Source organism: Centroberyx gerrardi, chromosome 20 (genome assembly GCF_048128805.1).
Source record: "Centroberyx gerrardi isolate f3 chromosome 20, fCenGer3.hap1.cur.20231027, whole genome shotgun sequence".
NCBI lineage: Eukaryota > Metazoa > Chordata > Actinopteri > Beryciformes > Berycidae > Centroberyx > Centroberyx gerrardi.
In genome coordinates this window covers 13,257,463-13,278,823 of record NC_136016.1, presented here as the reverse complement: position 1 = coordinate 13,278,823, position 21,361 = coordinate 13,257,463, and the positions used below count along the sequence as shown (strand labels likewise).

Below are 21,361 nucleotides of genomic sequence, written 5' to 3'. Positions count from 1 at the left end.
TATATATACACTGCTTATAAAAATGAACATAGCTCAAAAGATTGCAGAAGTGCTAGATAACGTGTAGGACTATCAAAGACCCATTTGCACATTTTCTATATATTATTTTTTGATTCTCCTAGATTGTTATGGCCTAATTTCCACAGAAACAGTGTAGCAACTGTCGCTATTGATTAACTGCAATATGCCATAAAGTTTATCACACAGTAGGCTACTGTTGATGAAACTGCATAAGTTGCATAAATTAAAGTTAATAAGTTAATTTCATTAAAGATCAAGAAGAGAGGCAAATTACTTTAGAAGCGTACTGATTATGCAGTTATTTATGGACTGTAGTTAAACTTTTGTCAGATGTAACAGACACAGCTTCACAGTTAACGTTTTGTTGTCTTTTGCTGTCTCCTAATATAAGATTCTATAAAAATGTAGTTTGTGCATAACCCAAATAGATAGGTATAGTAATGCAGAGACATGCCCATTTTTTGCTTAACAGGACAAAGTGAAAAGTAAAGAAAGCTATCAATCTTATCACTAGACGTCAATCAAATCAAATAAATCAAGAGAGATTGCAAAACCTGGGCAAAGACCTGCTGAGAGGATTTGATAAGGCTTTATGAGACATAATAGCTGCTTCAGGTAACTATAGGTTGTGAGGGATGTGACTGGAGTAGTGAAGTGAAGTAACCGGTAACAGGGAACTTTCTTGGAAAAACAGAAAGAAATGCAGACAAACTTTTATTTGCTTAACTTTTAACTTCTCATTTTAATTTGAAATCCGTAAATATGTATGGAAATTACCAAAATAGATTTCAAGCTGGTCTTGCATGTTGCATTAAGGATATCTTGTTAAAAACTACATCGGTACATTCATTAAACTTAAAAAGAGTGAAAATGTATTCAGCATTTGACCAACCAATCTTCACTTTTTCACTTGTCCAACACGTCTCCCATTGACTGAATATCTACAACAATGAAAACATACTTGATGGTCTTGAAACTTACCACTGCTGTGGAAAACATTTATTTTTCTTTATATACACATTATTTTTGTCTTAGTGGAATGTTTTTTGGGTGGATAAGCTCATTCTACAGGTCACTTCAGGTCAGTTTCTGTTGGAAAAGAGGAGTGACGCTGGGGAAGATATGGAAAAGTTATTACAGAGAGAGGGCGGGCTCTGCAGGAAAACTGTTTGCTTGTTTAAACCACTTTTCCTCCCTCTCTGACAAAGGTTTTTTCTGTCACGCTTTCAATCTACACACACATCTGCAATCCATTTTGAACATCCGTTCCCCTCCAGCACCACTTCTCCCATATTATGCAACACACCATAGTCTGGCTCGGAGTTTACATATTTTTTCAAACTAGAAGTTGGGCTTCACTAAGCCAGAGAGGGCTCAAAGTACACAGCTCCACAGTCTGAGGGATTTAAGGTAGGTTACAACATTTTTCCTTCTCTACAACACCTAAACAACTCAGAAGGATATTTCAGTTAACACCAATAGAGAAAATGTGAGTCTGTCTGTTTTGTTGACTGCATGAAAATTGCAGCACCAACGTCTGCTGGCCTCTGAATGATTTATGCTATTTTTCACTAGTTTTTCATTCTTTAACCTGGCTGAAGGCATAAATCCAAGGTGTTAGATTCTATTTTCAACTTTCTCATTCTGGTCAGGAAATATGCAGAAAGGAAACTGGCCACCAAAGGCATGTTCTTTTGCACGTTATTGTGCTCTGTGTACATAGCTTAGAGTGTTACTGTTAGCAAGTCACTTCACTGCTGAATACAGATAAGAGTAGTGACCATGTTGTGACCAGAGATTACTCAGGCTGGACTTTGATTTCTCAAAGTAATATTTCAATGGCAGGTTGCCCGGACATGGATAAACTAAAATTAAACTAAACTAAAAACTTTACACCATTGGAGGTCTCCACTGAAAATGAAATCTTAGTCTAGTAGGCCTACTAACCTTAATCCATATCCGAATAACCAGCCCCACTTGCACTTTTGACCATGCTTGCCTTCACATAAGTTCACAATCAGTTAACTACAAGCTGTCTTAGGTATCCATAGTGTTGAGGAAGAAATGGAAAAGTATCTATACTAAGCAACATCCCTATATGCTCATATTTACTCATATTCACACCTTTTGCTCAAGAACTCGAGAATACTGAATCTGCTTCATCATTATAAGATTAAACTCTAAAGTAACATCTTGTGTGTGAGCTTGGAATGTGCAAATGCCCCCAAAAAATTGACCAAATGGCCTTGACAAAATAATGACTTGTCTAGAAGAAGGTGCTCACCTCTTATTACACACCTTCTTAAAGTGCTAGAACTATATGACCTTATACTTTTTGATCAATAGCTTTATTATATTCTATGAATTAACATAATCATGAATATTAAACACTATAAAACTCTGTGTAATCATCCAGATTCTGAGTTCCTTGGCTTCCAACCTGCAGATTGAATAAACCTGTCAAACTGCCACTCTCTCATCCTGAGTTTTCTTCCGCAGGAGTGATTTCACTCACTTGGTTTCATTCGGAAATCCTAGCCAAAAGTTGTACTTCTTATACACACGAATATATTACTTAATCTATTTTTTTCATTTCTGTGTATGGTCATAGTTTTTTTAGAGGTATTTCTTCTTACTTTTTTTTTTTTTGTTAATAAAAGTCAAGGGGAAAAACCTAAGCATTGGTGGTGCCTGTACATTTGTGCAATAAGAATTGCTATATCAAAAGTTCATTCATGATCAAGATGATATCTCAACAATTTGGAACACAGAGCTTATCAACTCCTCATATTTACTCCACCACTCCTACAAACTTGGTCTTTCCCTGTAACCCTTCTAAAAATATTGTTTCTGTTTGGTAGTAACTGGCAATAAGCATGAGTAGAAGGTGACACACCATGATTTTGTGCTTTTTTTCATTTGAAATTGTTCTTACTGAACAGTTTTTGTGTCCTACTGCAAAACGCAAAAAAAAAGCAGTTGAGATCATTTTAGTTGGTTACATTTGTCAGCAGGATGGAACTTAATAGAGGAGCTTAATAGAGATCATTAACACAGCAAGCATAAATTAAGGATTCCTCTAAGCAGCATGGTAGCTATAAAATTTAAAATTACTTTGTTATTACTGTATTATTGTGCCTCGTAAAGTTTAACTTTGCTCACAGAAAACTGGCATCCATTCTTTTCTCCTCAGAGTTGATCCATGGGTCTCCCAGGAGTTACCTCTGTGCTGCTGGTGGTGAGTGTTTCCCTCCTGGCTGGTCCCAGTGTCCAGGGGGGTAAGATTCTGGTGTTCCCAGTGGATGGCAGCCACTGGGTCAACATGAACCTGCTGATCCAAGGCCTCCATGCCAGGGGTCATGAGGTCACTGTGGTCCGCACAGCCACTAGCTGGTACATCAAAGAAGAAGCACCACACTACCGCTCCCTCACTATCACCTTGCCAGAAGCCATCAGCATAGAGGAGCAGGACTTCTTTGTAACCTTCCTCGTCAAGATGCTGGCGATCCAGAAACAGGGGGCATCTGTAATGGCCTTTATGTCCTTCTACTGGGAAATGCTAACGTCATTGTCAAAAATTCATCAACAAGCCAGTCTGTTGGGGGTGGCGATGTTCGAAAACAAGGCTCTGATGCAGAGTCTTCGTGACACTGAGTACGACACGGTTCTTTTGGACCCAGGATTGCCTGTCGGTGTTCTGGTGGCCCACGAACTAAAGTTGCCTACTGTTTTTAATGTGAGATGGATCACCAGTGGAGAGGGCCATTTTGTGGTAGCTCCCTCACCAGTGTCCTATGTTCCAGCCTCTGGACACGCAGTACCAGACAAGATGACCTTTCTCCAAAGGGTCAAGAACATGTTCCACTATTTCCTCAACATTTGCATTGATAGATTTATCGTAAGCCCTCACTATGAGAGACTGGTAGAGAGGTACTTTGATCCGGATGTGAGCTTCTATCACCTCTTACAAGGAACAGACATTTGGCTGATGAGGGTGGACTTTGTCTTTGAGTTCCCCAGGCCCACCATGCCAAACATTATTTACATTGGTGGCTTTCAGTGTAAGCCCTCGGAGCCTTTACCTTCAGAGCTGGAGGAGTTTGTTGAAAGCTCAGGGGAGCATGGAGTCATCCTGATGTCGCTAGGTACACTGGTTAAAGGTCTACCTGTGGAGATTACCTCAGAAATTGCTGCTGCCTTTGCCCAACTTCCACAGAAGGTCATATGGAGGCACGCAGGCGAGCGCCCCAGCAATTTGGGCAACAACACCCTGCTGGTGAAATGGATGCCCCAGAATGACCTCTTGGGTCACCCAAAGACCAAAGCCTTTGTGGCCCATGGTGGTACTAACGGGGTCTATGAGTCCATTTACCATGGAGTGCCAATTATAGGCGTACCCCTTCTGTTTGACCAGTTTGAGAACCTTTTGAGATTGGAGATGCGAGGGGCTGCTCAGATGCTGGATGTAACAAAACTCACCAGCCAGAACTTTCTGGAAGCAGTACAAGAAGTTCTCCACAATCCCTCCTATAGAGATAACATGAAGCGACTCTCTAATCTCCATCGGGACAAGCCAATGCGTCCTTTGGATACTGCCCTCTACTGGATTGAGTTTGTTATGAGGCACAAAGGAGCTTCACATTTACGCACCGAGTCCTATAAGATGCCCTGGTACTCATATCATTCTCTAGATGTTATTTGCTTCTTCTTGGCTGTGCTGTTGATGCTGACAGCCATTGCAGTGGGATCAATACGGTTCCTGTGTTTCCGACTGTGCAGGAGGAGCAAACCTAAGCAGGAGTAGTTACTGACTCCTCATATGCATAAAAATGAGCAAGTCATCTTAAACACACAGACACATACACACACACATACACACTAAAAGAAACTTCAGAGGAAGACTTTGTGTGTGTGTGTGTGTGTGTGTGTGTGTGTGTCTTTGTGTATTGCATTTTTTTTGACAACACCACACAGTTATAATAACTTCAATTTATCATTTTATTTGAATTGTATTGTAATTTGATCACTTCTAGAATGGTCTGTTATAGTTCCTCAAATTTAGAGTTGATGAAAATAAAAGGGTAAAAAAATCATCATTGCTTGGGGCAGCCTGTCTTTATCTGCTGCAGTAGCTGAAAATATTGGACTCTGAACACTGAATGCCACTATTTTTCTTTTATTTTGATACATAACATGTAATTCAGCATACAGTACACTGTCACCACACTAGGACTCATTGATTTGAATATAGCTCAGTGATTGCATATATCAGATTCCCATAAACCACGTAAATAATAAAATGACACACTTCAACTTATTTGTGGTATATTTACAACATGAAATAAAAAAAACGTTTCTTGGATATTTTAAACATTCTTCTCACAGATCCATCTATACGGGACGTCACAGGAGCCGTCCATCCAGGAAGTGAGTTCGCTTTCACTGGAATCTATGTGTCCGCAGTCTTCTCCTAGGGGATTATCCAACTTCCAGTCATCAGGCTCAGTCGCCCTTCCTGCACCGCTGAGCCAATACCTAGACAATTAATGAGAGCAACTGTGTCACATCATCCTGCCATTGTTATATCTCAGCGTTATTAAAGCAAGCCACATTTTGTTCTGTTCGGTGCAGACATTCCTTATACAACTGCTTGAACTTTATTATGGTGTGACACTTAATCCCACTGGCTGGAAATGCATTACATTTAATGGAGCACCAGAATAATTGCAGTGGAGTATTATTATTAAACTTAATTAAAAAAACCTTATAGAGTAGATAAAGTTAAAGGTACTGATACGGTGTGCAGGTAATGAGAATTACTTTAATCGCTGAAAACTTTTGAAGAGTTTCTTTCCAAAATGAAATTAAATGATACCTACTACCAGGTCTCTCTTGTGAATGAGACCCCGTGTCTCAATGAGATTACCTGTCTAAATAAAGGTTTAATAATAAAATAATAAAAAATTATTATTGATAACACTAAATTAAAATGATTGTGCTTTTTAAAGGATAGTAGGTATGCTTGGGGCTGATAAAATGATAAAACATTTACAGACTGGGTGTATGGATATTTCTTGCCAGCCATGTAAGGTACATATGAGGAAATAAAGGCATGAATTCCCCAAAGAAAATGGATTCTGTATTTTAGAAATATTGAATGATGGAATGTATACAGAACCCTTTGGAATAGAACTCATTTACACATACGTGAATGCTGGGGCGTAATTTCCACTGGGGACAGGGGGGACATGTCCCCCCATCTTTTCAAAATCCCGTTTGTGTCCCCCCCACTTTTTTAACCGCAAAAATCGTGCTTAATACGCTACTGTTTGGCCAGCCGTCAGATTCTGGCTGAGAATGTGAATTGAGTTGCTGATTGTAAGGCCCTGATATACTCCAAAAAATTGCCACAGACGAGTAGCGGCCACGGACAACTCTTTTCAGACCCCCCTGGTGACTTTACTTCTCAAAAGCGACTAGCGACAAACCTGGCGACTTTTTCTGACCATGGGAAGCAATGTTAATGTGTTGAATCCCAAAGCATTTGGCAATAAATTGGTATGGCTGATGCCGGTTTGCTCTACTTGATTGTCTAATCCAGAAAGGTGTGATGATCACAGCGCTTCCCACACAGAGCATAGCCCCCTCCCTCCGCTGAGAGCAGGGACTGTAGGATAGGGTCCACTTGTAACTGCTACCGGCGTACGCCGAAACTGGTCCGGGTGGGCGGAGTCAGCACTTACATTAAAACGGGCTACGCTGTGGCGTGCATAACAAGTGCAGCATTATATATTGATATGCAAATTATCGTATGACATCATCTGGCGACTTATAGCGACTTTCTGAGCAGCCAATAGCTACTTTCCTTGGAAAAGAGTTGGCAACACTGCTGTGGACGCGGACGTGTTCCACGCATGCGCACTTAAAAAAATGCTCACTGAATGAGGCAAAAGACATGTATTTTGAGTGACACTGTGAAAAGGTAGAACCAAAGCCTATCTAATCTCAGGTATAACCAATACTCATAATAAAGATAACTACACACTAGACTTACATAAAAAAGCTAACACATTCATTGGCAGTGCTCTTATAGTATTGACAGTGTGTGACTTCTAAAAAACTTCTAAAAAAAAAAAGTTTCATATTCTTTGATACATTTTGTATATATTTGTTGTGATTGAAGTTGCAAATGACACATTATCTATCGATAGTGCCACAATAATGTACCATAGACCTGTCAGTCCTATTCTTCAAAATATATATATATACATAATTGAATAACTCAACATGTGAAGTTCAGTAAAGTTGTGGGTTAAACAATACAGAAAGTAAGAGAGTTTTTCTTATGCATATTTAGTACTATTCTGGCAGAATTTAGCATAATGACCAACTTAATTATTTCCCGGATTTTGTATTGGTTACCGTAGTCTCTAAATGTATGTAGAAATGCAGGAAATGGGATTGGGACAATAAAACGGGGAGTCTGGGGGTACTCCCCCAGACTTTTATTGTGTCCCCCCCACTTCTCAAACCAAAGTTACGCCCTTGCTTGAATGAATCTACTGAACAGATAAGAGGTGATTTCAACTATACAGAGTTATCCTCTACAATGCTCAAAACCTCAAGACAGGTTAAAGGTTAATGATTTCCCTGCCAGTTGGCAGAGAAACAGTGAGCTGTAGCTGTAATCTACAGTAACACTGATATTTCTGCCAGGCAACAATCTGGTTGACTTACTGTTGATCTGAAGTGACCGGGCTGCCATCCACCCAGTGCCATTCACCTTCCATCTCTGCATCTGTCATGCCTATCCACACCCTGGTGCTGGCCTGCTCCATCGCCTGGCTGGTGCCAAAAATGAAAGTCTGGAAAGGGAAGAAAGATGATATTTGATTAGATGATATCAATAAACTGTCAACTGCCTCAGAAATTTGCTTCCAGTGTCATGTTTCACATCTTTTATTGAACAGAGGATACTCAGTGATACATCCAATGGTAATTAAATGCTATAATATTAATTTGATCTAAGCAAAAAGAGATAGCGCCTTTCTTTTTTCCCTACCTGTTCCTGTTGACTGTTAATGATGAGCAGGTCGCCCCCTTGTGTCTGGCACCAGGCTCTGCTGGACCTCCAGGCGAGTGTGCGAGAGGAGAAGTAGTAGCACTTGGTCTGGAACAGTTTCCAGCTATCGTGACATTTTTTGCAAATCCGCTCTGTGGGAAAGGATTAAGAAAACATCAGTTGCTTGGTCTAGTTCACTGTCATTTTGTTATGAACTAGTTTTTAATCCCTTCATGAATGATGTGTTGTGTGAAATGTTGAAATGCTTTAAATTAGAAATATTGTAGATATTGCATGTTTTATTCCTCAGGTCTGCTAATGAATAAGCATGTCTTTCTCCCTAAGCCAGAAGCCAGACTTGAGCCCTTTGATGTCATCAAGTAGAGGTGACTATATGACAACCCTCTGGGGATAAGGTTACATTTTCTGGTTCAGTCCTGATAACTCTACTGTAGAATAAAGTTTGTTATCATATAAAAACTCCAGCACTCTGTGGATCCACAAAGTCATTTTGCTATTCATTGCCTGAAGCAAGTTTCCTTTACTCTAAGTTGCTCTGTACCATGGCAACTGTACTTTTAGACTGCACTACCACACTGTGAACTATTAACAAACTGTCACTATATTATGCAACAACTAATCAGGAGTAAGATCACAGCATGGATTAAGTGCCTAGTGCACATTAGTTGATGATTGATTGAGATACTTGGGAAAGACATGTACATTTTCACCAAGAAAACAAAGAACAAAATGCTGATGTACCGTTCGTCTTCTGGTTAACCACAGGACAGTAGCGGTCTAGAGAGTGATAGGCCTCATTCATCGAACGCATGTCCACCAGCATCAGGTCCATCTCCTCTCTCCTGCTTCTCTCTCGCTCTGCTGCGTCCCGCCTCTCTTGCCCCAGCAGGGCGCTCAGGTTCTGCTTCTGTTGTTGAAGCTCTGCGACTGTCTCCTGGAGCTGCGTGTTGTCTTTTGATGCCTTCTCACAGTCGTCCCTCAGAAAAGCGTCTGCCTCAATTTTCTCGTCCAGACTTTGGATTTCTCCTTGGAGCTTGTTATTTAGTTCCAGAAGTTCTCGATTATTTTCCTTCACTTGAAACAGCTCCTCCCTCAGAAAGGTGTTTGTCTCAGAGAGTCTCTGTCTCTCCTCTTCCAGCTGGGTTTGGGAGTTGATCAGATCGGAAATAGACTGGGACATGTTCAACTTCTTTTCCTCCTGCTCACTGCTGTACTGAACCAGCTGGTCATGGTCTAGTGAGAGCTGCAAGTTTGTAGAAGTTAGATTTGCAATTTGCTGCTGTAGCTGGGTGCCTTCCAAAGTCAAGGCACGGTTCATGGAAGTGAGTTTGGCAAAGCTCCTGTTGAGGAGTCTGGTTTGCTCATCCAGCCAGGAGTTGTGCTCCTTTAAGTTTTGGTTGTCTCTCTTCAGTTCATTGTTTGCCTTAGCAACAGTGAGGTAGTGGTCACTGATGTTCTGGTAGTCAAAGAGAAGATTGTTCCATTCAGGCTTGTTGTCTGATTCATGGTTATCTAAAAATGAAAGACTAAGTATCATTACCTTTGTCAAAACAAAAGACAACACAATATGCTTCTCAAGGTAACTCCAGCACAAGTAGGGAAGGTTTTATGAATGAAAAGTTTGATTTTAAAAAGTGCTATGTATCAAAACTGAAAAAACCTGAAGATCAATATTATCATTATTACTGTATCTCTAAAATATAGCGGATATGTTTTTTTTTTTTTTTTTTTCATTTTCATCCAATGACTTATGTTACCTTCTGTGTTTTAATCCGTTTTATTTTATGGCATCAATCATTTCGTAAGGGCAAGTGCCACTTTTTTTTTTTTTTTTTTTTTTACAATGGTGGATAACTCATTTTTGAGTGTATCCCCTCTCTGAGCCACCAATTAATAACTTGTACTTACACAAGATAGCAAGTGCTATGCAGGCCACAAGCAACACAAAGCAGAGAGTTGAGAGACCGACAACTGTCCCGAGTTGGTGACCCATAGCTGGTTTCTTGGTGTGGGGGCAATCTGGAGCTGAAACAAATAGATATAGAAATAGATAGATTAAATAGATTTTTACACAGAATCTACCTAGAGAGTTATTTCTGTATTATTTCAAGGTTAGGCTCAATCTGATCACTCTAGGAATTGTACTGTATGTATGATACAGTTGGTACTGAAGTCGATGTATTACTCACATATTTCCCGTTCCTGCTTGGCTGGTGTCATTGCATTTGTTCCTGGCGATGGGTTATTAATCCATGGGAGCCACTGATGCCCCACCATTTCACTTGCAGAGTATTTCAGGGTCCAGAGACACAGGAGAGCCTTTAGTAGAGAGAGAAGTAGATGGGAAATAGAGCAACAGAGCAGAAGACATCCAAGAATGTTGCTTTTAAAAATCCCTTTTTTAAATACCCTCCCACTAACAAGGATGACTTAGGCAGCAATTAAATGTTTAGCTGAATACTGATTGTATCGCGGTCAAAAAGGCTGCATTGTGTCTGAGTTTGAACTACAGGTGTGAAGTCTGCGTCTGTGTTGTCTGCGGTTGAGATATCTCAGAAAACATAAAAGTCCCGCTTGTTCAAAATCAAAACCACACATCTTCAGACCTATTGTGTATTGTATGTCGCTAGACATGACATAGAGAGAAAGCAGAAAAACACGCTTTAAAGGCTTTTTAGCCCTACTGATGAAGTGTTTATGTGGTTTTCCTGTTGTGCATCATCAAGGACCACAGTCTCATCACTGCTCTACCCACGCTATAATTTGTACAGATACAGTATTCAGAAATAGTTCAGATCTTAATCCACTTCTAGTACAGATAGAATCATCAGTATGGTTGCTGATATCAGATCTATCAGTTCTAAAAAAAAGACACGTTTCTACAAAGGCAGACTTACCTCACTTGTTGCAAAAGTTATCCAATTAAAACAAATGTTCTGTTTGAATGGAATAAGGGAAACTAAACTATCACTAAAAGCTCAGACTGTTGGTGTTTCTGAAGATGCAGTAAGTTGTGGTAAAGAACTGAGAGTGTCTTGGTTTACCTACTACTCATTTATAACTCTCTCACCCCCCGTTGCTTTACTTCAAATAGGCCAGTGAAGAGCCACTGATGGCCGGTTCTGTTTGATGTCCCCTTATCTCCCACTTAACAATAGTCTTAATGTCATGCAGGGTATCAGCATCATTTGATTATAGTGTAGTTTGTGGCCTGCTATAAGAGGCACAGCTGTGATTTGGCCTACCACTACCACACTGAATTTCTTACTCATAAACCTAATGACTTGGTTGATGTTTCTCAGTGGTGTGCCTTTAAAAGTTTTCACAAATTCTATAAGAAAGCTATTAAACTAGATGAATTGAAAGAATGACTAATAAAATTTCACTTGAATTTGGTGTTTCTGTGTTCACAGTTGCCTGTTCACGCATGCCAGCAATAATTCCCTTTTCCCTACTTTGAACCAGTAGGTGGCAATATGTTCTGCACTGTGCAGTTTGCTACAGGTTTTAAGGACGTGGCAACATCTCTAGGGTGCTGTGGTGTATGAATCTCATAGGACACATAATCAACTTTAGGGGCAAAAAGAAAGCCACTGGAGCTATTTCCAAGGCTTTATGCAAAGATAAAGAAGGTACTTTTCTCAGTTAGAGTCCTATGCAACAACAAAGTCTTATTCAAGATAATGATTCCTTAAAATATATTGAACATTTGAAAATGTGGTTTAAATCGTCAGAGGGAAAACCTTTGCTGTGATTGACTGTATTGATTTAAAATAACAAAAACAAAAACCATACATTGTACATAAACAATACAACCTGCCCAAGTAGTTTCTACCATTTCAAATATTCAGTTTATTTGAAGGCATCATTTTGTGTTTTGTGATACTGTGAAATGCCAAACAGGCCATTGTCAGCAGGATCTGGTGACAACAGTCAGTGGAACAGGGGCTTGGAGATAAGAGGGAGAATGCTCTTTATCTGCGGTGGGAATAACCCAAGAAGCCCGGCTCTAAACAAACACATTACGGCTGATAAACATGTGAAAGGAAATGCGGGTCATCATTGTTTTAACAGCCTGCTAGCTTCACCTATCTGTTTAACAATACATTGTGCTGAAACCAATATATTCATTCCTGGAAACCTGCTGATGCATTGCTGGCTTCTCAACTTTTTGGCCCCTTTTCTGTGCACAGGGCCCCAATGCAATACAGATAAACTAAAGTATGTTCTCATTGTGTTAGCAATATATGGGCAAATCCAATTACATTATATGAACTCAATTGTTTAATTGAACAATAACGTGACAGCCTGTAACATGATAGATTACCTCATAATTCTTGGTAGTATTCCTGCAGTTTATCGACCGATCATGAAATCACAGAAATCATTAAATCTGTATGCTGGACCATTGAAAAGTCTTTCAGGAAAATATTATTGAATGGAATTTCCTGTCGACGGCCAACTGGGCGGGCGCTCGCTCACCAGTAAAGTGTCTCAGCACACAGAGAAGAAAACCCATAGCGTGTTTGGTTGACCGAACACTGGAGGGTTGACTGAGTATATTGCATTGGGTGGCATATGTCTGGAGGAGTAAATTGGACTGTACCTTGAGTTGACCTGGCTGAAGTAGAGCAATTAGCTCAGTGTGTGTGTGTGTGTGTGTGTGTGTGTGTGTGTGTGTTCAGGACTCACACCAGTGCATACTGAGCAGAGGAGAGATAGTGTTGGTGGGATTCTGTGCTAATGATGCCTCTTCTCCTTATCTTCAGCATCCTTTACTGCCCAGCAGGAACCAAGGACATCACAAGGCCTTTGTTACAGTAGATTAGTGTATCTCTCTGTGTATCTCTCTCTCTCTCTCTCTCTCTCTCTCTCTCTCATTCTCACCAACTTTCTCAGAAACTTTGCACTCATATATCTTGTTTGCTATGTACATTTGTAACATGACTCTATTGGATTTTAATCCCCATGTGTGCGGGCTCCTCTCAGCTGTCCATGTATCATTCTAGTGTCTGTTGCAAGAAGATAGGATATTGAAATAATATCTATCTGAAATGTACAATAAGAAACAATACGACAATAAAATGGGGAATCATTTTAAGAGCACTGTTTTTTCCAAAAAATAATAAAAATTTTACACAAATTAACATTATTAAATTGGAAGGTAATTGGAATTCTGTATACACAATAAAAAAAATTAAAAAAAATCCTCATTAACAGTAGTATATAAAGAACTCACAATATGCTATCTCAAAAACATATTGAACATTAATGTCATTTTACATACACCTTTACGCTCATATTCAGAACAAGAGCATGTAGTATAATTCATATTATCTTATCAAATACACAACATGCTGGCTCAGTGTTACGCATACTGTGTAGCTGGGCATGATATCCATAATATATAATAATATAATATATTAACAGACAACAGCAATTCACAATATCTTACATTTTGCAAAGGGTGGTTTCGGCCAAGCAATCTGATTTGCCAATGATGTGATAAAACCGTGCTGATAATTGAATGTGCATGTATGAATATACAGTATGTATGTATGTATACAATGTATATGGGTGGATGAATGAATGAATTAATTAATATATATAAACAATTGGTTGCATTTTTAATTGGTTAAATTTAATATTGTGGTTGTTGGCCTTATACCCAGGGGTTCAGAATTTACTCACCTATTTATTTATCTCTACATCACTGATTGAATTGTACAATTTGTCATTTTAAACAGCTGAAATGATATACAGTATGTATTTTAATAATTGTATTAATTTCCCTGGAAGTAATTCTCATGTAATCTGCATCAGTGTAATACTACTAGCTACAATCTGTACTATGACTTTACTGAAGCATGACATTGTGGGTAAACTGTGTTTAGTTGGGTTCACCCTCAGTTACATCGCTAAATCCAGGCGATATAGCCTGAATCCTACTGTATATTCTGACAAAACATCACAGTAGTTCCAGCTCACTCTCGGACCTTACTTTTCCAAACCACCAGGAAAACCAAGACGGGGATGAGGCTCACGGGGATGAGGGTGAGGATGACCACCACCTCGTGCGGAGCGTCCGACAGCAGCAGCTCTTCCTCAGGACAGTTTTGGAAGTACTGGGAGTGGATGTGCAGGAAGAAGTCTTGAACGTTGGGGTTTGGGTAATAGCACCCTACGATACCAGATAGCGACTCCATGCACATTGTCATGTCGTTGTATGGTCTGCAATAGATAATAAAAAAAACTGTTAACTGTGAACAGACTTGGGCAAAGTAACAGTTGAACAGTTGTTATATATGCTTCAAATATTTTTGAAATTCAAAAGAGCGCTTGATTTACTGAATCTTGCAGCCAATCCTAAGAGCAACCGACATAAGCATGGTTAAAACCAAGAACAGCTTAAAATAAAAAAATATTTAAGCAATAGTAAACTGGAAATAGTAAATGTAAATATGTGTGTGTGTGTGTGTGTGTGTGTGTGTGTGTGTGTGTGAAATTCCATAAGTATTTGCTTTTGTCTGAACATTTCCACCTCCCTCAGAATGCCACTGGGAAGTATCTATCATCAAGAGTCTGCCAAGTAGATTGAGTGTCTTCCTCTCCCGCTGCCAAGTAAATGCAGATTTAAGTGTGACCAGTGTCCTCTTCCGTAGACCCACCCTTCCATAATTACTGCTCTGTTTATGTTCAAAAAGGAAATAGTTTAACCGCTGCAGTCTCAGTCTTAGCTGAAGGTAGACGTTTCAAACTGTTCCAGTGCTACACGTTCCAACTGAAGAGTTTCATTTCAAAACGAGGTGAAAAATAACATCCTCTTACAAAATGATTGCTGACACACATCATTAGGATATATAATTTAAGCTATTACCTTTAAACTTTTCTTTCAAATATAAGCTTATTAATATCAAGCATCAATTTTCCCTCAAAATGGATAGGCCTTATGTAGCATTTTGCAGTGAAATCCTTAATGTGTTGCCTAGGCTTTAAAAGGCAAACAGCTTTAACAACAATTTAGAAGGGAATGTGGGGGATGTGGACCTCTTAGACCACTGGCATGAAGAAACACAGAGGTTCTGGCACGTTGGGTAGACTGTTATCCTAACTAAAGCAATGAATCAATAATGTACCAGTAATGGCACCGCATGCATCGGCACAAGTCATTTTCCTTTCTCATTATTCTCTTCAGCACAGCATGGAGGATGTATAGCAGCAGCTCCGATCAATATGGAGCTGAGCAAATTCTAAGATCTAACTTGACAATTATTGATTTTTCATTCAGAACTTGAGCGGTCCTCGAGCTAGATAGATGACTCAGCATGTAGCGGGCCTGTGTCTGCATCACTTCTGTAGGCAAACCTGTTCTATATCTTTCTATGTATATCTATATCTACCACTGCACTTTGCTTTATCAAATTAGACTAGATTTGAATTAAGGACTGGGGAAAAAGAAATATAGGCCTATACTTTTTCATTTTCCTTTGAAGTGCAGATGAGAATTTCTCTGCATTAGTTTTTCAAGTGACACTAAGAAGCTAAACACATACTTATACAGTACATTATTCATATCATGATGCATTTTAATATCTCTAATCGCACTGTGTAATTTCTACTGAATTCTGTACAGACACAGTATGGCTCACCGGATGACGTAGTCCAGGTCACACCAGTTTTCCACGCTGATCGTCAGCATATCCTCGTGAAACCGCGCACCACACAAGCTGTGACTGTGCACCACCAGCTCCTCCTCTAGGCAGTGCATGTGTGGATGGTTATGCTCCTGGTCCTGAAAACTCTCTGCAATGCAAGAAAAGACACAAAGTCAAACACTTCCTACATACACAAGGTGCTGTTTGGGGACACACAAATATCAAACAAGTACCAAGGCGGTCTCAATTAAATGTTACATTATGATATGTTAATATGCTTTCCATTTCTCCTGATTTTCCTCCCCTAAATGTCTTCTTTCCTCAATCTTCAGTGTACATTTCTATGATAATCGACGGCAATGAATGGTACAATTTTGTCTTCTGTACAGGTGCTTTGTTTTGACATAGTTCTAAGTTTACCCCTCTTAATTTCATGTAATGTTAATGTTAAGACTTCATTTAATACCACAGCTGCAAGATCACTAGTTCAGTAACAGCCTCAATGCCAGCACAGTACTAATGTCAAAACCTATTACTTTCCTGAAAGTGAAACTAGATTGCTGGTTCATTGCCAGCTCGTTTGGCAATGCTTCAGCTATAATGAGTGACTACTCAAGCACAGGACATTTTGACTTATAGGCCAGTGATAAGGAACGGGGGATTTCCGTATAGTCACTCAATTCAAACATGCAGATTAACAAGATTAAAAAGCATTTTACCATCATCCTCTGTGATTACATTAAATGTCTGGTTGCTCGGGAGCCCCAGTTCCTCCTCAAGTTCACTCAACTCATCTTCGTACGAAGTGGATGTCACATTGCCTGGTTTCATGGCAGCTGCAAACATAAATTTTATATAAATTTATAATTTTATTTGTTTAATTTGGGCAGGATTTGCCATGACTGGTGGGTGAATTATCTCAAATCCACACAATGATATATTGCATACTGACACTGCTGTCATGTCAAAGCCTCATACAGTAACTCCAATAGTAGTTGTCATGTTTTTATTTGAAGGTTTACACCTTTATTGGGTAAGAAAGGCTGATGATCATAGGGCTAGAGACTATTGTCAGAATTGCTTTGGTTTTAATTACTGAAAAGCTACAAGAAGTTACAAGAAGACGTTTTAAAGATACAAGGTTTTCGTACAATAACAGTGTTTCACTAATATACTTCTATATGCTATACTAATATACTACAAGGATTGAAAAAAAAAAAGTCTTACTGTCATTCTTGGATATCCTGAATGTTTGGTTGCCCAGACGCCCCAGTTTCCCTCCAGGTTTGCTCAACTCTTCATCTGTCAGGTTGCCTGTTTGCGACTCCACAACACCTGCCAGTACAGATGCATTGAAACCATTTTGTATAATTTAATATCTCAGAAACACTCTAAACAACTTTAACAGTCTTTCACACCGGCCTGTTTGTTTGCTGCTACCTAAACTAAAATGTCCCCGGCCATTGTCCTTCCATCGTACCAGAGCGGCATCCTCAAATGGAGAAGACAATAGACACTGAGGGAATCATGCAACAAACTCTACGAAACTTCCACAGGAAATGCCAACAGAACCCAACACTACTACAACTCCTATCCCCCCCAAAAAGAAGAAAGAGTGTGTGTGAAATGAAGTGGTGTACATACCTAAGAGTAGGGCTGGAAAGAGCAGGTACAACACCATGGTGGATAGTGATGAGGGGAGCAGTCGTAACCTTCGAGGCCAGTCAGTGACCTGAGGTGTCAGTCTGAAACTCTGTCTTCACGAAGTCTGAGGGCTGAGTGGATTACGGAACTAGTCCACCCCTGTTTTTCTTGGCACAGCTGACTGTGTGTGTGTGTGTGTGTGTGTGTGTGTGTGCGTGTGCGTGTGCGTGTGTGTGTGTGTCTGTGTGTGTGTATGCTCGGGTGATGTTGAAATCATGCTTGATAAAGAGATTGAGCTGTAGAAGAAGACCGGGAGATGATGAGGTAGGGATAACAGATGCTAATCATGAATTAGTGTATGAGTCAGAGTGAGAGAGTGTGGGAGAGAAAGACAGACACTTGTTTGAGGGTTGGATTACAGCTTGGTCTCTGTCTGTTAATTTGTTTTTTTGTTTGTTTGTTTGTTCACCCGTTCATTCATTTGTTCGTCACACATGACATCTCAGACACCGCTGATCGGATTTTGATGAAACTTGGGAGAATGATGCATCTCACTGCTGTGTTCCAGCATTTTTAAAATTGCAATGATTTGTTAATTTGTTTGCCCTGTGTCGCCCAATATCTGAGACACCACTGACCGCATTTTGACAAAACTGGGGGTTAGTTACATGCATAAGGTTAGAGTTGTTCTCGATGATTCTGAGTTGTCAATCCATTTCCAATCCATTTCCTACAGTAGTTCTAACACATAACACATAGGCAATTTCATTTTGTTAGCTAAGACAAACTACAACTCTGTTGGTTTATCAGTGAAAGGGATAGATCCATCTTTATGTAGTAAATAAGGTAAGTGCTGGTATGTCCTCACACTCTCCTGTGCCCCACTAAGATAAACATACTCCTGCATAATATTACAGTGATATCATATCTTTCTCTGTATTGCTTGATTGGAATGGGAGTTCTGTGCGTGTGCGTGTATGTAAGTGTAGATGTGTGTGTGTGTGTGTGTGTGTGTGTGTGTGTGTGTGCGTGTGCCTGGGCAGTCCTGATGTTGCTGGTAATGTGGGTGTAGGGACCAGTTTCCTGCTCTTCCTCAGATAGCCTGTAAGAAAGCTCTTGAAGGATTTCCCCCTCCATTTAGTGGCTGTGAAGGCAGCTGCCTGAACGGAGACAAGGCTACCGCTGGAATCAGGAAGCTGGGGCAGCACGCAAGATAGGCAGGCCCGCTAAAAGACACATAAACAAAACCCGAATTGCCTCATAGTAGGCTCAGACATGTTTGCAATGGTGTGTATGGGATCAAAAACAATACATACATACACTACCAGTCAAAAGTTTGGACAAACCTGATTGAATGTACTATGTTTTTCATTATCTTAAAGCCATTTTGATCTAAAGGCTTATGCTTAAATGCTTGGAATTTATTTTTTTGTTGACGCCTATGTATGAATTTCTTTCCACAGCCTTTGCCTTTCCATCAAGACAAAGGGTGGCTACTTTAAAGAATCTAACATATAAGATAGTTTTGACTTGTTTAACACTTTTTTGGTCACTGTATAATTCCATTTGTGTTATTTTGTAGGTTTGATGTCTTTACTATTATTCTAAAATGTGGAAACAGCAAAAATGTGGTGCGTCCAAACTTTTGACTGGTATTGTACACACATGCATGCACAATCGGCACAGACATACAGGAATCACCTAACCACACAATAACTTCCCTGTACTTTACTGAAAAAAATTTACATTTCTTTATACTTCCTTTATTTTAACCATTCAGGAAAAAATAGGAAATAAACATTTAAATTTAAATTCGACATCAGTATGCATTTGCCCACACACACACACACACACACACAAAATACTATGTAAAAAAAAGCAAGTGAACTTCCTGTGCTTTGTGGCTTTTAATGTGCAGGATGTCAGAGCTTTTTGATGGCTGCTATCTACACCTTAGTCTGCGGAGACAGGAAATGGTATTCTGGCATTCAGGGGGTTGCTGAATGTTGAAAGACATTATTTAGGAACCTCCTTGGGAAAAAATGCGAGTACTGGAAAGCCAGTCAGGGATGCATAGCAGCTAAATGGCATCATAGCACAATGCCGTCTGCTTCCTCGGCTGATAGGTTGTTTTTGTATGATGGAGGTAGACTGTTGGAGATTGTTGTGTTGTTTGGTGGTTAAAGTGTTGAGCTGGTGGCTTTTTTAAGAAAATGCTAGGGTAAATAGCTCTTCCAGTAACCTACTGTCTTATTCAGTTGGTTAGTCACTAGCTGAATCCTTCAAAGAGACATATAATTCTGTTTTCTGTTTTTACATGAGTGATATCTTGACATCCCATTATCAAAAGATTGTAATTGGAATTTTTTGTTCACTTGTGAAGACTGTAAATATTGTGTATTTCAAGATGGTTTGCAACATTGGAGCTGTTTAAAAAGTTCAACAGAGATTTATATGGTTCTTTGTCAGAAGGCTTCAATTAATAGGCTTTATTGCTGCTACAAATTGATGCTCTATAATGCATCTTCAGTACTTTATCGACGTGTTTTATATGTAGCATAACATGTTATCTTACCCCCCGGTTTTCTGCGATTCTGTGATTTTTCTTTTGCAGAAAATGGGACCCATTGGTGAAAATAGGCTGCACCACAGAAAAATAGCAAAGTCAAGGAATCAAGGAGAAAATCATCTGCACCACCCATGGAGCCACCAAATCAAAATTGGAGAAATGTCTACAGTATAGCACCACCCTTACTCAATACCATTCATAACAGGTACATTCACTTTTAAATGAAGCCAGCAGCCAGGTTTGCAGTTTAAGTGCTGTTACAAGCAGTTTTATTTACTAATTAAAACTGAGGGATAGATGACAGACAGAATGAGGCAGCACAGCAACACACACCGACACACCAGGAGAGGGGTGATAGTAAGATAACACAAATTGACACACCACACTACTATTACCTGTAATGTTCCCACAAATAAACCACTCCACTGCAAAAGGATATATATGCTACACCAAGGAAGAAACCTCCCCCAGTGCGCCCACTGGCTACCACAAAGACCCTACAGAGAGTAGAGGGACCAGTGTTAGATGGCAAATATTAAAATCGCAGCTCTAACTATTAAGCTGCAGTAGATACTCATCAGCACTTGAAACTGCAATAATACAAAGCATGACAGTAGCCAGAAATTGCACATAACCGCTGGCCTATTAAAGATGCATCACATACCAGATATTTAGGTCCACACAGAGTTAGGAAGCCATAGGCCTGCGGTCCTCAGAGTGCAGCTCCTCATCTTAAAACAACACTAAACACAAGAAACAACAATTAACCAACCAGTGTTTCGGACTTTCAAGAGTACAGACGTTTTCATAAACATTCACAAAGGGAATTCACAAACAGAAACATTCCAAACCAGGGCCACTTTCAGCTGCTCCTGTTTAGGCATTTGAAACTGACTGGGGTTCACTATAGTGCATCACAGCTCCCCTACAAATACCAACAGTTATTATTATATCCCCGAAATAACTTTCAGGGATATTATGGATTCACCCCAACCGCCGCCGCGTCCGCCACAGATCCTCCATGTGAACGTGATAACTTGAACAGTTTTTATAAGAATCTTTTCAGATTTGGTATGGACATTGATGACCCCCAGAGGAAGAACTCTATTGATTTTGATGTGTTTATGATTATTAAAACTATTATTAATTAACTGATTAAATTCATGTCCATGCTATTTGGACCCATATCTCACCAATGGTGCATTATATTGTACTGAAATTTGTCAAGAGAATTGTTCAGGCAATTATAGAGATTTGCATGAAGTTTGCACTTTCTGTGATTATGATTAATAAAATAGTTAAATTTATTATTGACTGTTAAAAAAATAGTTAAGGTACATACCCTTTATTATTGGGGAGACAATCCCTAGAGGATTATATCCATTATTT

At 39.6% G+C, this 21,361-nt stretch overlaps 2 protein-coding genes and 1 pseudogene across 3 annotated transcripts; 1 reads left to right on the top strand and 2 right to left on the bottom strand.

Moving 5' to 3' along the window:
* The first annotated feature begins 1,293 nt into the window (after positions 1–1,293).
* LOC139923890 (UDP-glucuronosyltransferase 1-2 pseudogene) lies at positions 1,294–5,246 on the top strand (annotated as a pseudogene). The gene is made up of 2 exons (XR_013507546.1): positions 1,294–1,431; positions 3,215–5,246. The product of XR_013507546.1 is annotated as a UDP-glucuronosyltransferase 1-2 pseudogene (transcript).
* A 4-nt stretch (positions 5,247–5,250) lies between these two features.
* On the bottom strand, positions 5,251–10,397 carry LOC144542971 (uncharacterized). Its single transcript, XM_078290748.1, has 6 exons — positions 10,294–10,397; positions 10,013–10,129; positions 8,846–9,616; positions 8,084–8,235; positions 7,759–7,886; positions 5,251–5,556 (listed from the first exon to the last, which is right to left on the bottom strand). The coding sequence occupies exons 1-6, from the start codon at positions 10,379–10,381 to the stop codon at positions 5,388–5,390; spliced, it is 1,425 nt and encodes a 474-aa protein (XP_078146874.1). The 5' UTR covers positions 10,382–10,397; the 3' UTR covers positions 5,251–5,387.
* Positions 10,398–13,184: 2,787 nt separating this feature from the next.
* On the bottom strand, positions 13,185–17,689 carry LOC139923903 (uncharacterized). Its single transcript, XM_078290806.1, has 5 exons — positions 17,404–17,689; positions 16,987–17,094; positions 16,479–16,595; positions 15,754–15,907; positions 13,185–14,335 (listed from the first exon to the last, which is right to left on the bottom strand). Exons 1-5 carry the CDS (start codon positions 17,438–17,440, stop codon positions 14,089–14,091), a joined length of 663 nt encoding a protein of 220 aa, XP_078146932.1. The 5' UTR covers positions 17,441–17,689; the 3' UTR covers positions 13,185–14,088.
* Positions 17,690–21,361: the final 3,672 nt, after the last annotated feature.

Bases quoted from the DNA above. Each gene is read 5' to 3' on its own strand.
- LOC144542971 (XM_078290748.1), bottom strand. From the start codon at position 10,381: ATGGTGGGGCATCAGTGGCTCCCATGGATTAATAACCCATCGCCAGGA. The intron at 10,130-10,293 runs GTGAGTAATACA...TATTTGTTTCAG, and splicing joins CAAGCAGGAACGGGAAATAT to CTCCAGATTGCCCCCACACC. The intron at 7,887-8,083 runs GTAGGGAAAAAA...TTCCCTTTCCAG, and splicing joins TTAACAGTCAACAGGAACAG to ACTTTCATTTTTGGCACCAG.
- LOC139923903 (XM_078290806.1), bottom strand. From the start codon at position 17,440: ATGGTGTTGTACCTGCTCTTTCCAGCCCTACTCTTAG. The intron at 17,095-17,403 runs GTATGTACACCA...CTGTACTGGCAG, and splicing joins CTTTCCAGCCCTACTCTTAG to GTGTTGTGGAGTCGCAAACA. The intron at 16,596-16,986 runs GTAAGACTTTTT...TTATGTTTGCAG, and splicing joins CAGGATATCCAAGAATGACA to CTGCCATGAAACCAGGCAAT.